The sequence below is a fragment of the Trachypithecus francoisi genome, unplaced genomic scaffold, assembly GCF_009764315.1.
Source record: "Trachypithecus francoisi isolate TF-2019V2 unplaced genomic scaffold, Tfra_2.0 Lachesis_group5, whole genome shotgun sequence".
NCBI lineage: Eukaryota > Metazoa > Chordata > Mammalia > Primates > Cercopithecidae > Trachypithecus > Trachypithecus francoisi.
Window position 1 is genome coordinate 121,399,558 of NW_022681470.1, and position 13,959 is coordinate 121,413,516.

Consider the following 13,959-nt stretch of genomic DNA (forward strand, 5'->3'; position numbering starts at 1 on the left):
AAGCGATTCTCCTGCCTCAGTCTCCCAAGTAGCTGGGATGACAGGTGCCCGCCACTATGCCTGGCTAGTTTTTGTATTTTTAGTAGACACAGGGTTTTGCCATGTTGGCCAGGCTGGTCTCGATCTCCGGACCTCAGGTGATCTGCCCACCTTGGCCTCCCAAAGTGCTGAGATTACAGGCGTGGGTCACTATGCCAAGCCCACTGATATTCATCTTTAAAGGCCACTACTATTATAGTTCTCTCAAGATTCAGTATTTTTATAAAGCACTGGACAATGAAGGAAAAGTCCACCTCAGTGGAAGAGGATTTTACCTGTCTGAGGTATAGAAAAAAGCTGGAATATTGGCCTGCCTCCGGTAGGTAGGAGAGAAACACCGTGATGCAGATGAGCAGCACTATGGAATCTTGGCCGACTTTTTTTAAGGACTAGAACAAGAAAAAGACTGATTGATATAAGGTTTTATGTCAAAACTACGGAACTGTTCTTAAGAATATGCAGAGATTCCTTTTGGCACTGTACGCATGGACAACTAGTTGTCCTTTATAATTTATTTCATATTCCCCAAACTATTCTGAAAAACATTTCAAAATGTTAAAAGAAAAACCCAAGATGTTTTCCCAAAAGAAATACCCACAACAAAATATTAACGCTGCACTGAATCATGCACTTTTTTATCAAGGAGAAGGAAAAAGTATAAACTTACCGCAAAAGGATCAGCTTGTTCCCAGGAAATGGGTGCTCCCCAGGATGCTGGCCGCATCTTCTCAGGCAACGACTCTGGCACAGCAACAAGGATAAAACAAATATCTAGCAAAGCGATTGCCGTAGCTAAGACCACCACCAAGCTGTCCCCATATACTCGTCCAAGATAAGCTCCAATTGCAGGACTGGTGACTAAACTTGCAGCAAATGTTGCTGAAACCTGCAATAAATTAAGGATAGATAGAGATTAGTCAGGCTACCTTTTTTCTTCAACACCACGTAACTCCTTTCATAATCTTGATTTATGTCAGAACTTCTGTTGCACACCCTCCCTTTTCTCTTCCTACCTGTGTCATTTATCTTTTTTTTTTGTGGGGGCAAGAGGGCGGAGCTGGGTTTCGCTCTGTCACCCAGCCTGCAGTGCAGTGGTGCCGTCATGGCTCAGAGTAGTCTTGATCTTTCAGGCTCAAGAGATCCTCCTGCCCCAAGATCTCCTGATGGGGCTACAGGCACACACCACCATGCCCAGCTAATTTTGTGTATTTTTTATAGAGATGGAAGTCTCACTATGTTGCCCAGGCTACTCTCGAACTCCTGAGCTCAAGCGATCCTCCCACCTCAGCCTCCGAAAGTGCTAGGAGTACAGGTATGAGACACCAAGCCTGGCCCCACTTTTCTTATACTCTCTCCTTTGACAGGAAAAGTAAAGAATTAGATTCTTGCCTAAAAAACAGCCTGGGCAACATGGAGAAATCCTGTCTGTACAAAAAAAAAAAAAAGAAAAAGAAAAATTAGCTGGGCATGGTGGTGTGCACTTGTAGTCCCAGCTACTTCAGAGGTTGAGGTGGCAGAATTCCTTTGAGCCAGAAAGGCAGAGGTTGCAGTGAGCCATGACAGCACCACTGCACTCCAGCCATGGTGACAGAGTGACACCCCATCTCAAAAATAAATGATAGCCTCTCAGGACACTGTCTTCAAACTTCTAAGCCCTTGAAGCCCTCTGTTCCAATAAATCCTATTGGCAAATTCATAGGTAAAACAGATTGTTTAAGAAGACTGGGTGTGGTGGCTCATGCCTGTAATCTCAGCACTTGGGGAGGCCAAGGTGGGAGGACTACTTGAAGCCAGAAGTCTGTGACCAGCCTGGGCAACACAGCAAGACCCCACCTCTATTTAAATTGTTTAACTCTTTTCGTTGAGGAAGGGTTGAGGGCCTGGGCACTGTACAAACACCCCTCCTTGACTGCCAGTCCTGCTAGTCCTTAGGGGAGGGGTGTCCAATCTTTTGGCTTCCCTGGGCCACACATAAAATACACTAACACTAACAATAGCTGATGAGCTTAAAGAAAAAAAAAAACCACATAATGTTTTAAGCAAGTTTATGAATTTCTGTTGGGCCATGTGTGCAGCCTGTGGGCCACGGGTTGGACAAGCTTGCTTTAGGGCATCTTCATAAACCCTTAAGGGCTCTCTGTGAAAGGAGTCTAAAACCCACTGCACTAAGGAAATCCAATTTCATTGTGACTTTTCCAATATTAAAATTAAATGAACTTTTATCTTGATACATACTGAAGGGCTAGCTGAAATAAAGCTTAAAGACTTTGAGGTTCCTCTTCTCATCAATAATATGTTAAGCCCTGGAACAAAACTGAACTTGGTAATCTTTTTAGTTGGTAGGGTTAGGAAGAATGAAATCATAGAAGGAACATCTCTAAAGTCTATTTTTTAAGCCTGGTGAAGATGAAGATTAAAGTTGAAAAGGACACAAGCAGAGCAAACCTGTTAACCTCAGACATTTCTAGCCTACTGGACAACAGCCTACCAATTAGCAGATGTGAGAGCAGGTAACACTTCCTAAAAATAGCACTCTTAGGTGAGGTGGCACCTGCCTATATTCCCAGCTACTCAGAAGGCTGAGGTGGGAAGTCACTTGATCCCAAGAGTGAGTCCAGTCTGGGCAACATAGTAACACCCTGTCTCGAAAGGAAAGAGGAAAGGAAAGCAAAGGGAAAAGGAAAAGAAAAAGGGGAAAGAAGAGAAGCAGAGAGAAAAGGAGAGGAGGAGAAAGGAAAAGGGGAAAGGGAAGAGAAAAGGGGAAGGAAAGGGTTAAAAAAAGGGAAAAGGTAAGGAAAAGGGGAAAGGGGAAGGGAAAAGAAAAGGAAAGAAAAAGAAAAAAGAAGGGAAGGGGAAAAGAAAGGAAGGGAAAAGGGAAGGGAAAGGAAAGGGAAAGGAAGGGAAAGGAAAGGAAAAGGGGAGGGGAAGGGAAAAAGGGGAGGGAAAGGAAAGGGAAAAGGGGAGGGGAAAGGAAGGGAAAAAGGGGAGGGGAAAGGAAAGGGAAAAGGGGAGGGAAAGGAAGGGAAAAAGGGGAGGGGAAAGGAAAGGGAAAAGGGAGGGGAAAGGAAAGGGAAAAGGGGAGGGGAAAGGAAAGGGAAAAGGGGAGGGGAAAGGAAAAGGGGGGGGGAAAGGAAAGGGAAAAGGGAGAGGAAAGGACAGGGAAAAGGGGAGGGGAAAGGAAAGGAAAAGGGGAGGGGAAAGGAAAGGAAAAGGGGAGGGGAAAGGAAAGGGAAAAAGGGGAGGGGAAAGGAAAGGGAAAAGGGGAGGGGAAAGGAAAGGGAAAAGGGGAGGGGAAAGGAAAGGGAAAAGGGGAGGGGAAAGGAAAGGGAAAAGGGGAGGGGAAAGGAAAGGGAAAAGGGGAGGGAAAGGAAAGGGAAAAGGGAAGGGAAAGGAAAGGGAAAAGGGGAGGGGAAAGGAAAGGGAAAAGGGGAGGGAAAGGAAAGGGAAAAGGGGAGGGAAAGGAAAGGGAAAAGGGGAGGGGAAAGGGAAAAAGGGGAGGGGAAGGGAAGGGAAAAAGGGGAGGGGAAAGGAAAGGGAAAAGGGGAGGGGAAAGGAAAAGGGAAGGGAAAAGGGGAGGAAAGGAGAAAGGGAAAGTGGAAGGGAAAAAAGGGAAAAGGGGAGGGGAAGGAAAGGGAAAAGGGGAGGGGAAAGGAAAGGGAAAAGGGGAGGGAAAGGAAAGGGAAAAGGGGAGGGGAAAGGAAAGGGAAAAGGGGAGGGAAAAAGGAAAGGGGGAAGAAGTGGAAAGGAAAGGGAAAAGGGGAGGGGAAAAAGAAAGGGAAAAGGGGAGGGGAAGGAAAGGGAAAAGGGGAGGGGAAAGGAAAAGGGAAAAGGGAGGGGAAAGGAAAGGGAAAAGGGGAGGGGAAAGGAAAGGGAAAAGGGGAGGGGAAAGGAAAGGGAAAAGGGGAGGGGAAAGGAAAGAAAAAGGGGAGGGAAAGGAAAGGGAAAAGGGGAGGGAAAGGAGAAAGGTGAAAGTGAAAAGGAAAAGGGAAAAGGGGGGGAAAGGAAAGGGAAAAGGGAGAGGGGAAAGGAAAGGGAAAAAGGGGAGGGAAAGAAAGGGAGAAAGGGGGGAGGGAAAGGAGAAAGGTGAAAGTGAAAAGGAAAGGGGAAAGTGAAAAGTGGAAAGGGGAGGGGAGGGGGAAGGGAAGGACAAAGGGAAAGCAAAGAGAAGGAAAGGAAAAAGAATCATATTCTTTCAAAACATAATTGGAGATTAATGTTGGATTTTATTCTGTTTCTATGCCATTTTTGACTTTTGTATGGAGAACTTAAACTTCACAAGAATGCTTACTTGCGACTATTGCTTAAGGCAAGCAATTCAATTTTCAAAGGTCAATTATTTGAACAAATACATAAAATTCTAGTAATTTCAAACATCTAGCTATCAATCAAATGTCCCATCAACTTGTGAATGGATAAGAATATACTACATAGCAATCAAAAAAACTACTGGCCAGGTGCAGTGGCTCACGCCTATAATTCCAGCACTTTGGGAGGCTGAGACGGGTGGATCATTTGAGTTTAGGAGTTTGAGACCATCCTGGGCAACATGGTGAAACTCCATCACTACAAAACATACAAAAATTAGTCGTCCCAGCTACTCGGGAGGCTGAGGTGGGAGGATCACTTGAGGCAGGGAGGCAGAGGGAGAGAGAGGCTGCAGTGAGCTGTAACGGCACCACTGCACTCCAGCCTGGGCAAGAGAGTGAGACCCTGTCTCAAGAAGAAAAAAATTAGCTGGGCATGGTGGATCACGCCTGAGGTCTCAGCTGCTTTGGAGGCTGAGGCAGGAGGATAGCTTGAGCCCAGGAAGCCAAGGCTTCCGTGAGCCATGATCATGCCACTGCACTCCAGCCTGGGTGATAGAGCAGGACCCTGTCTCAAAAAAAAAAAAAAAAAAGAGAGAGAAAAACAGAACCTATTGATCTACAGCATCAACATGAATAAATCTCAAAGATTATGCTAAGTGAAAGAAGCTAGACACAAAAGATGTTTTGTATTATTTCATTTATATGAAGTTTCCAGAAAAGGCAAACCCATGGTGACAGAAACTAAACTGTTGGTTGCTTGGGGTCATAGGTGGAGCATGGGGATAGATAGCAAACAGGGCTCAGGGAACTGTTCTATAACTGGGTTGTGGTGGTTTTTTAAATGGCATTTAATATATTCACATGTGGGCCAGGCACCGTGGCTCACGTCTATAATCCCAACACTTTGGGAGGCTGAAGCAGGCGGATCACAAGGTCAGGAGTTCAAGACAAGCCTGGCCAATATGGCGAAACCCTGTCTCTAGTAATGGCATGGTGGTGGGCGCCTGTAGTCCCAGCTACTTGGGAGGCTGAGGCAGGAGAATCATTTGAACCTAGGAGGCGGAGGTTGCAGTGAGCTGTGATCGCACCACTGCACTCCAGCCTGGGTAACACAGTGAGGCTCCATCTCAACAAAAAACAAAACAACAAAAAAAATACACACACACACATACACATATAGATACATATATATTCACATGTGGTGGTCATTTTGTTATTGCAGCCCTGGTGTGGTTTCAGAGGGACCCAGATCTCAGCAGGGCTCTGGCACAAGTGTGGGGAAAGGGATAACAGTTCTCACTATGAGGGTCACTGAAAACATTTGAGGGCACTTACAGAGATCACATTTGCGATACAGTGAGCAAAAGTCAGAGTACAGTTGTTTCATGTCATTTCCCTTCTCCTCAATTCTCCCCACTTGGTAGCTATTTCTTTCTGCTCAGAAAAAAGATCACAAGGGTCACCCCGCACGCCCCAACCCCCTTTTTTTCAGACAGGTCTCGCTCTGTGGCTCATGCTGGAGTGCAGTGGTGCGATCACAGTTCACTGCAGCCTCAACCTCTCAGGCTCAAGTGATCCTCTCACCTAAGCCTCCCAAGTAGCTGGGACTACAGGCACACACCACCACACCCGGCTAATTTTTAAAGTTTCTGTATAGATGGGGTCTTACTCTGTTGCCCAGGCTAGTCTCAAACTCCTGGGCTCAAACAATCCTCCTGCCTCAGCCTCCCAAAGTGCTGGGATTACAAGCCACTGCACCTGGCCCTCCAACTTTTTTTTTTTAAGAGACAAGGTCTCGCTCTGTACCCCAGACTGGAGTGTAGTGGCATGATCATAGCTGCAGCCTCAAAATCCTGGCCTCAAGCAATCCTCCTGCCTTGGCCTCCCAAACCGGTGGTGTTACAGGCACATGCCACTGTGCTCGGCCACTTCCCATGTTTTTCTGATCCATATTATTTCTAGAAGATTTAAGTTTCCTTCCCACCCCCCCCCCCCCCCAGAACATGTCTTAATACACAGAACCTTCAGATTGAAAATTGTTAATTTCAAAACTTTGGCTATGGGAAAATAAATTACTTCAGTCAAAAAACAAACCCCAAATTGGGTTATGGTGTTGTTTGCACAACTGTATAAATTTACTAAAATTCACTGAACTATACTCACAAAAAGGATAAATTTTATGGTATGTAAACCATAGCTTAATTAGACGATTTTTAAAAATCCTGGCTATCCAGTCTCGTAATTTAATGTTCCAAATATACAACTGAAATTATTAGTTCTTTTTCTTTTTACTTTTTTTTTTTTTAAATAGAGACAAGGTTTCACCATGTTGGCCAGGCTGGTCTCGAACTCCTGATCTCAAGTGATCTGCCTGCCTCGGCCTCCCAAAGTGCTGAGATTACAGGTGTGAGTCACCAAACAAGCCAGAAATCATTAGTTCTTTTTCTAAGTTTCTCTCTATAGGTGTTTTCTTCCCATAAATCTTATGATTCTTCATTATAATGTCCTTTGAATCAGAAACCAGTCCCTTTTAAAACTAATTCAGCCCAACACAATATTCGGTCCTTATTTATCAAAAAGTGTTTGTCTCACATTTATTGAAATGCATCACTGTCCTATTTCAGGCTATTCAGTAGTGATCTATTATTGTGCCTATAGTGGTCATTCTATTAGTAGGCTTTTTTCCTTTAATTCCTAGATTTCATAGATGACAGATTATACTGCCATAATTTAGTTTGCCAAAAGAGTGTTCAGGAGTTGGCAAACTACCACTATGGCTAAAATCTGGCTAAGTGGTTCTTACGTTCTTAAAGAGTTTATAAACATAAATACACATGCAAAAACAAAAGAATGAGACAGAGACTATACGTGGCCCACAAAGCCACAAAAAAAGGTTTGCGGATCCCTGAGCTAGATGTTAGCCTGTTGTATTCTAGATTAGACATTAAGTGAGTAGTGACTTTTTTAAACTCTTGACATACTAAATAATTCTTATTTTTAGGATGCTGTTAAAAAGAACTCTACAAGGTAAAATACACTATAATTTCAATTCTGATATGTGACTTATAAACATCTGCTGAATGAAAAGTATCAAAACTTACATAGCCTCACAGTACAAAAAAATTTTAAATGTAGTCTAATGAACGATTTTATTACAAAACATATTTTACGTAAAAATCTTGTAATGCAAAGGTTTGCGCTCCTTATATCTACCTTAAAAACAAGGCATTTCTCAGCAGGTACAAAAGGTATAGAATAAACACACATACCAGTCCATAAGCCATACTTCTTTCATGCTCTTGAGTTATATCTGCTACGTATGCAAATACCACAGAAAAAGTCACTGCAAAAACCCCAGAAACAGAGATAACAGCGAAGTACCACCTAGGAATGAAAGATAACAAGAAATGGTTAGAGCAATTATCATTATTTTAATCTTTCATTTTTATAAGTTAATTAGGAGTAAGAGCAGCTCATGTCAGTCAACAGTTTACTAGGATAGTTCATGGATTAACTCTTCCATAAATATAAGCCACAGATATGAAAACATAGGGCTACAAGGAGCTCTTCAATAGCAGCTCAGATACTCTACAGGAATACTTAAAATTAGATCATGTATTCAGGCAAATCTTTTGACCAACTGTTGAACTGTTAAGTGGTTTTGTTTTTTCTGCCAAAAACAGCAACAAACTAAAGTCTATTATAATCCATCCATTACTGTTTTTCATCACTAGATAAAAAACAAAATCCAGTAAACAAGACTGAGGAACAAGTTTCTTCATATTTATCTTGAGCCTCTATATAGTAACTAAATGTTTTCCATAAGTTATCTTTAGCTTTTCAAATGCTGGCAAAACAAATAACTCAAGTTTCACACAGAAAAAACCTATATGGCAGTGTCCAGTGTTAATAAAACTGAGAATAGACAGTTACTATAAAGAGTGAACAAAATACTTAAAAAGCAAATTATATTTTGCTATAAATAATTCCAAAATATCTAGCTGGGAATAAGAAGTTTCTATTGTAATACTGACGTTTAGTTTCTGAAAATCATACATGATCATAATGAACTTTCAAAATATCATTTCACCAAGACTACGACTACTAAAATTTTTCTAACACACCGCTTAACACAGCAAATTCTTTGTTCATTCTATGTTCAGTCTTTGGTAAGATTTCATGTGCATGAGTGGCCTTCATCAAAGGCTTGGTCTATTAGAGTTGTATCTCATCTATGAGAAGAAAATCCTACCCCACATAAACCTGTGGGCCGTTGTAGATAACACCATGGAAACAAAGCCTATCCATGATGTAGAACTAACTAACATTAATACTCAGTGGAGTAAAAAGCACATTAGTCAGAATAAATCTACAACCAAATTGGGCTCTGACTTTAGGACAATTATTCCCTTTTTGTTAGCCTTCCTTCCCTTGCCTCCTGAATGAAAAAACAAAAAAAACTGATTTTAATCAAGGTGACCTTGAGTCCAGCCTCTTGTAACTAGGAGCAGCATATCCCTGAAATCTGACCAAAGAAATGCAAGCAGAGATGGGATGGGAATTCTGTCAAGTTTCCTTAAAAGAGGGCGATGTGCTCTTCTTAACAACTCCTTCCACCTTGCTATCAGTAGTATGATTTGATGGCCAGAGCTCAAGAAGCCACTTTGTTCAATGAGGTGAGAGATAAGGATGGAAGAACAGCAAGACAGAAAAAGTCTGCTCCACTGGAACTGCCACACCAGCTCCAGACTGCTCAACTGCAGGTCTTTTTTCACATGAAAAGAGAAATAAACTTGATTTTTAAGCAACTATTATTTTTGGGTTTTGATATGTAGCAAAATCTATTCCTAACGAATATAGACAATGACAAACTTTGCATCTGTTTTTAACATTCTATATAAGGAAAAAAGTTAGCAATCCTATCCAGCCCCTAAAATATTGTTTTGAAATTTGGGTTCTGGAATCCAAAATTAAGTTAGCCAGAAGTCTAGATGCCTCCAACAGTGCCATCTATTTCTAAAATCTTTATGAACTATTACCTACTATATTTTTAGAAGCCTTCTTATCTGTGTGAAAGAATAAATGTATTAGAAAAATAAAATGAAAACCTCATAACCAAGATCGCCCAAGTGAAAGAAATAAAGGAACATTAAGAAAACAATAACGGAAAGTGGTATTTAGTTGCTATAATGTAAATGTGCACGTACCATGGGCTGATCTTCATTAAAGGAATTGGGGCACATGTGAAGAATACTGTTAGCAGCAAGAAGGATTTTCGGCCCCAAACATCCGAAAGAGCACCAATAAGCGGGGCACTAAGGAATGACAACAAACCCTACAAGAATTAAATGAAAAAAATGAAAGCCACACATCTACAAACATGAACCAAAAATAAATAATTTTACTCCTATAGAAAAATGTCCAACAACTTTGCTTCTAAAGTAAATATATCACAAACTTTTAAATAAATAATGAATTGCTTATCTAGACATAATTTTTAAATTTCCCAAGATAGTTTAAAATCATCAGGTGGGTATTAAATACGAACTGCTCTAATAAATTCTCAATCACAATAAATCCACAATAGCAATTCCATATGCTAATTTCCTGTGTGTGTATGTATATATACATATGTACGTATGTACGCATGTGTGTGTGTGTGTGTATCAACAGACTAATTATCTGTTTAGAAAACTTGTTTGTCAAACTGAATCAAGAGTAAAGAATCTGAGCGGGGCATGGTGGCTTGCACTAATAATCTCAACACTTTGGGAGGTCAAGGGCAGATCACTTAGGTCAGGAGTTCGAGACCAGCCTGGCCAACATGGCAAAACCCTGTCTCTACTGAAAATACAAAAAATTAGCCGGGTGTGGTGGCACACGCCTGTGGTCCCAGCTACTTAGAAGGCTGAGGCAGAAGCATCGCTTGAACCTGGGAGATAGAGAGGTTGCCGTGAGATGAGATCATGCCACTTGCACTCCAGCCTGGGTGACAGTGTGAGACTCTGCCTCCAAAAAAAAAAAAGAAAGAAAAAGAAAAGAGCAAAGAATTCATATAATAACTAACTCTTTACCCTACTAATACAGTTTTGTATTGATGGGGGATTTTGAGTATAGTTTTTTTCCTCTTCAATCTGTAATCTTACAAAATCATTGAGATCTCTGGAATTAAAATGCCAACATAAAAACAGGGAATCTGTTATGATGTGGTTTATTATTTTACATAGTTGGTTATACTATAGTTAGATCATATTGAAAACTCAAGTCTAGAAAGTATTAAGACATCTCTCACAATAGACTCCATCTAATTATAAAATTATTAATCAATAAACAAACATATATTGGCACAGTTATAGATACATAAGTATTTACATATGTTCATCTGTGTGCGTGTGTATATATGTATGACTGATCCTACCTTTACTCCTTGAATTAAGCCGTTCATCAGAAATGTATGTTTAGGGAAGGTTTCATGTAATACCTAAAGAATAAAAACCAAAATAAAAATCACATGCTATATTTCAGTCTTAATAAAATTTCTATATTTACCTTTTTGAACATCCTTTCATACTACAATCTATTTTACATATTCAGATTTGTATGACATGTATATAACCATTAATAATCATATATTTATATGGTACTTACTATGTCACAGGGCACTAAATTGGGCACTTTACATATATAATATCATTTAATCCCTCATAACAACCCTATCAGAAAACTGATATGCAGAAGTTAAACATCTTGTCTAAGACTACATTCAGTAAGTAAACGGCAAAGCTGAAACTGAACCTAGGAGATCAGACTTGAAAGCCTATGCTTTTACTCACTATGCTATGATGCTTCCCCAAAATAACTGACTTATAATTCTCTTTCAGATGGATATATTATCTAGGATAGGAGACTCGGAAAATTAATAAGGAATTTTTAATTGCCACAAAGTAGATGAAGAAAGATTCTATAAAGTAAGAAAAAAAAAATCCCAACCTGTGAAAATGTGTAACAAGTTATTCTATCCTTTCCAAGGCCTGTTCTCAAATCATGTGGTATCATTTTTTTTGCAGTGGGCAGCAAGAGAACCATTGGAATGCGTCGATTGAAAAGGCAATTCCAGGCAATTGGAAAAATAAACAGCAGCTACCATTTTTACAGCCTATATGTACTCTTATTTAATCCCAACACTGTGAATTAGATAATATTATCACTTTACAGATGAGGCAACTGAGTTCCTGTTTGACTTAGAAACTAGTGCTTCTATTATCCAATGCTATCTCTCAGTAAAAACAATAGAGAATGGGAATGTGAGTAACAAGAAAGGTAGGGAAGATCTTCCCTTTAAGAAGAAACACTAAGCTAAATATACTTTCTGACATGTTGCAAGAAGAACCTTTAGAGAGATCAAAATTGCTCCCCTTTCTTCAGTGATTCTTCTTCTGCCAATAGTGAGAAATTTAACAAAAATGTGCTCATTGTAAGTAAAAATAAAATTAGAGGCCAGGTGTGGTGGCTCACACCTGTAATCCCAACACTTTGGGAGGAAGAGGCGGATGGATCACCTGATGTGGGAGTTCGAGACCAGCCTGGCCAACATGGTGAAACCTTATCTCTACTAAAAATACAAAAATTCGCCAGGCATGATGGCGGGTGCCTGCAATCCCAGCTACTCGGGAGGCTGAGGCAGGAGAATCACTTAAACCCGGAGGGCGAAGGTTGCAGTAAGCCAAGATCATGCCACTGCACTCCATCCTCAGCAACACAGCGATATCCTGTCTTAGGGAAAAAAAAAAAAAAGTCTTAGACTGTATGTAAATGAATGGGTTTGACTGTGTTCCAATAAAATTTTATTTATAAAGATAGTATGTGATCTCCAGGACCCTGAACTGGGCAAAGATTTCTTGATAATACTCCACAACCACAGGCAGCCAAAGTGAAAATGGACAAATGGGATCACATCAAGTTTAAAGCTGCACAGCAAAGCAAACAAAAAAGTGAAGAGACAACCCACAGTATGGGAGAAAATACCTGCAAACTATCCATCTGATAAGGGATTAATAACAAAAATGTATAAGGGGCTCAAATAATTCTATAAGAAAAGAATCTAAGAATCTAATACTCTGATTTTAAAAAAAATGGGTAAAAGATCTGAATAGATATTTCTTAAAAGAAGACATACAAGTGACCAATAGGTATACGAAAAAATGCTCAACCATCACTGATCATCAGAGAAATGAAAATGAAAACTACAGTGAAATATCATCTCACCCCAGTTAAAAATGCTTTTACCCAAAAGATAGGCAAGGATGCGGAGAAAAGGGAACACTCGTACACTGTTGGTGGGAATGTAAATTAGTACAATCACTATGGAAAACAGTTGGAAGGTTCCTCAAAAAACCTAAAAATAGAGCTACCTATGATCCAGCAATCTCACTGCTAGGTATATATCCCCCCGCCCGCCGCCAAAAAAAGGAAATCAGTGTATCAAAGAGATATCTGTACTCCTATGTTTACTGCAGCACTATTCCTTTGTTTGTTTGTCTGAGACGGAGTTACCCTCTTGTCACCCAGGCTGGAGTGAGACGGCGTTATCTCGGCTCACTGCAACCTCCGCCTCCCGGGTCCAGGTGATTCTCCTGCCTCAGCCTCCTGAGTAGCTGGGATTACAGCGTGCACCACCACACCTGGCTAATTTTTGTATGCAGCACTATTCTTAATAGCTAAGGTTTTGAAGCAATCTAAGTGTCCATCAACAGATGAATGAAAGGATAAAGAAAATGTGGTACTTATACACACAGAAAAAGAATGAGATCCTGTCATTTGCAACAACATGGATGGAACTGGAGGTCATTATGTTAAGAGAAATAAGCCAGGCACAAAAAGGGAAACTTCACATGGTCTCACTCATTTGTGACAGCTAAAAATTACAATTGAACTGATGGAGACAGAGCAGAATGATGGTTACCAGAGGCTGGGAAGGGTAATGGGGGAAGGAGGGGATGGGTAGTGGGCACAAAAAAATAGAATAAGATCTAGTACTTGATAGGCACAAGAGGTTGACTATAGCCATCATTTATTCTACATTTTAAAATAACTAAAATTGGGCCAGGCGTGGTGGTTCACACTTGTAATCCCGGCACCTTGGGAGGCCAAGGTGGGCGGATCACAAGGTCAAGAGATTGAGACCATCCTGACCAATATGGTGAAACCCCATCTCTATTAAAAATACAAAAATTAGCTGGGTGTGGTGGTGCGTGCCTGTAGTCCCAGCTACTTGGGAGGCTGAGGCAGGAGAATCGCTTGAACCCAGGAGGCGGAGGTTGCAGTGAGCCAAGATTGCGCCACTGCACTCCAGCCTGGTGACAGAGCAAGAATCCGTCTCAGAAAAACAAACAACAAAACAAAACAAAACCTAAAATTGGATTGTTTACAACACAAAGAAAGGAGAAATGCTTGAAATGATGGATACCCCATTTACCCTGGTGTAATTATTACATACTGTATGCCTATATCAAAATATCTCATGTACCCCATAAATATAATACCCTACTATGTACCCACAAAAATAACAAGTAAAAAATGTTATTTAAAAATAAAAAAGGAAAAATGGCATGCC

The 13,959-nt window shown here is 40.7% G+C and overlaps 1 protein-coding gene across 1 annotated transcript in view; it reads right to left on the reverse strand.

The window, feature by feature from the left end:
- MFSD14A (major facilitator superfamily domain containing 14A) overlaps positions 1-13,959 on the reverse strand; it is a 48,589-nt gene that overhangs the window by 14,902 nt on the left and 19,728 nt on the right. The window contains exons 3-7 of the mRNA XM_033197188.1: positions 10,765-10,827; positions 9,554-9,681; positions 7,616-7,730; positions 707-925; positions 315-428 (exon numbers count right to left, since the gene is read on the reverse strand). Of these exons, the coding sequence (XP_033053079.1) occupies positions 315-428; positions 707-925; positions 7,616-7,730; positions 9,554-9,681; positions 10,765-10,827 (639 nt within the window). The remainder of the gene's footprint in view (positions 1-314; positions 429-706; positions 926-7,615; positions 7,731-9,553; positions 9,682-10,764; positions 10,828-13,959) is intronic.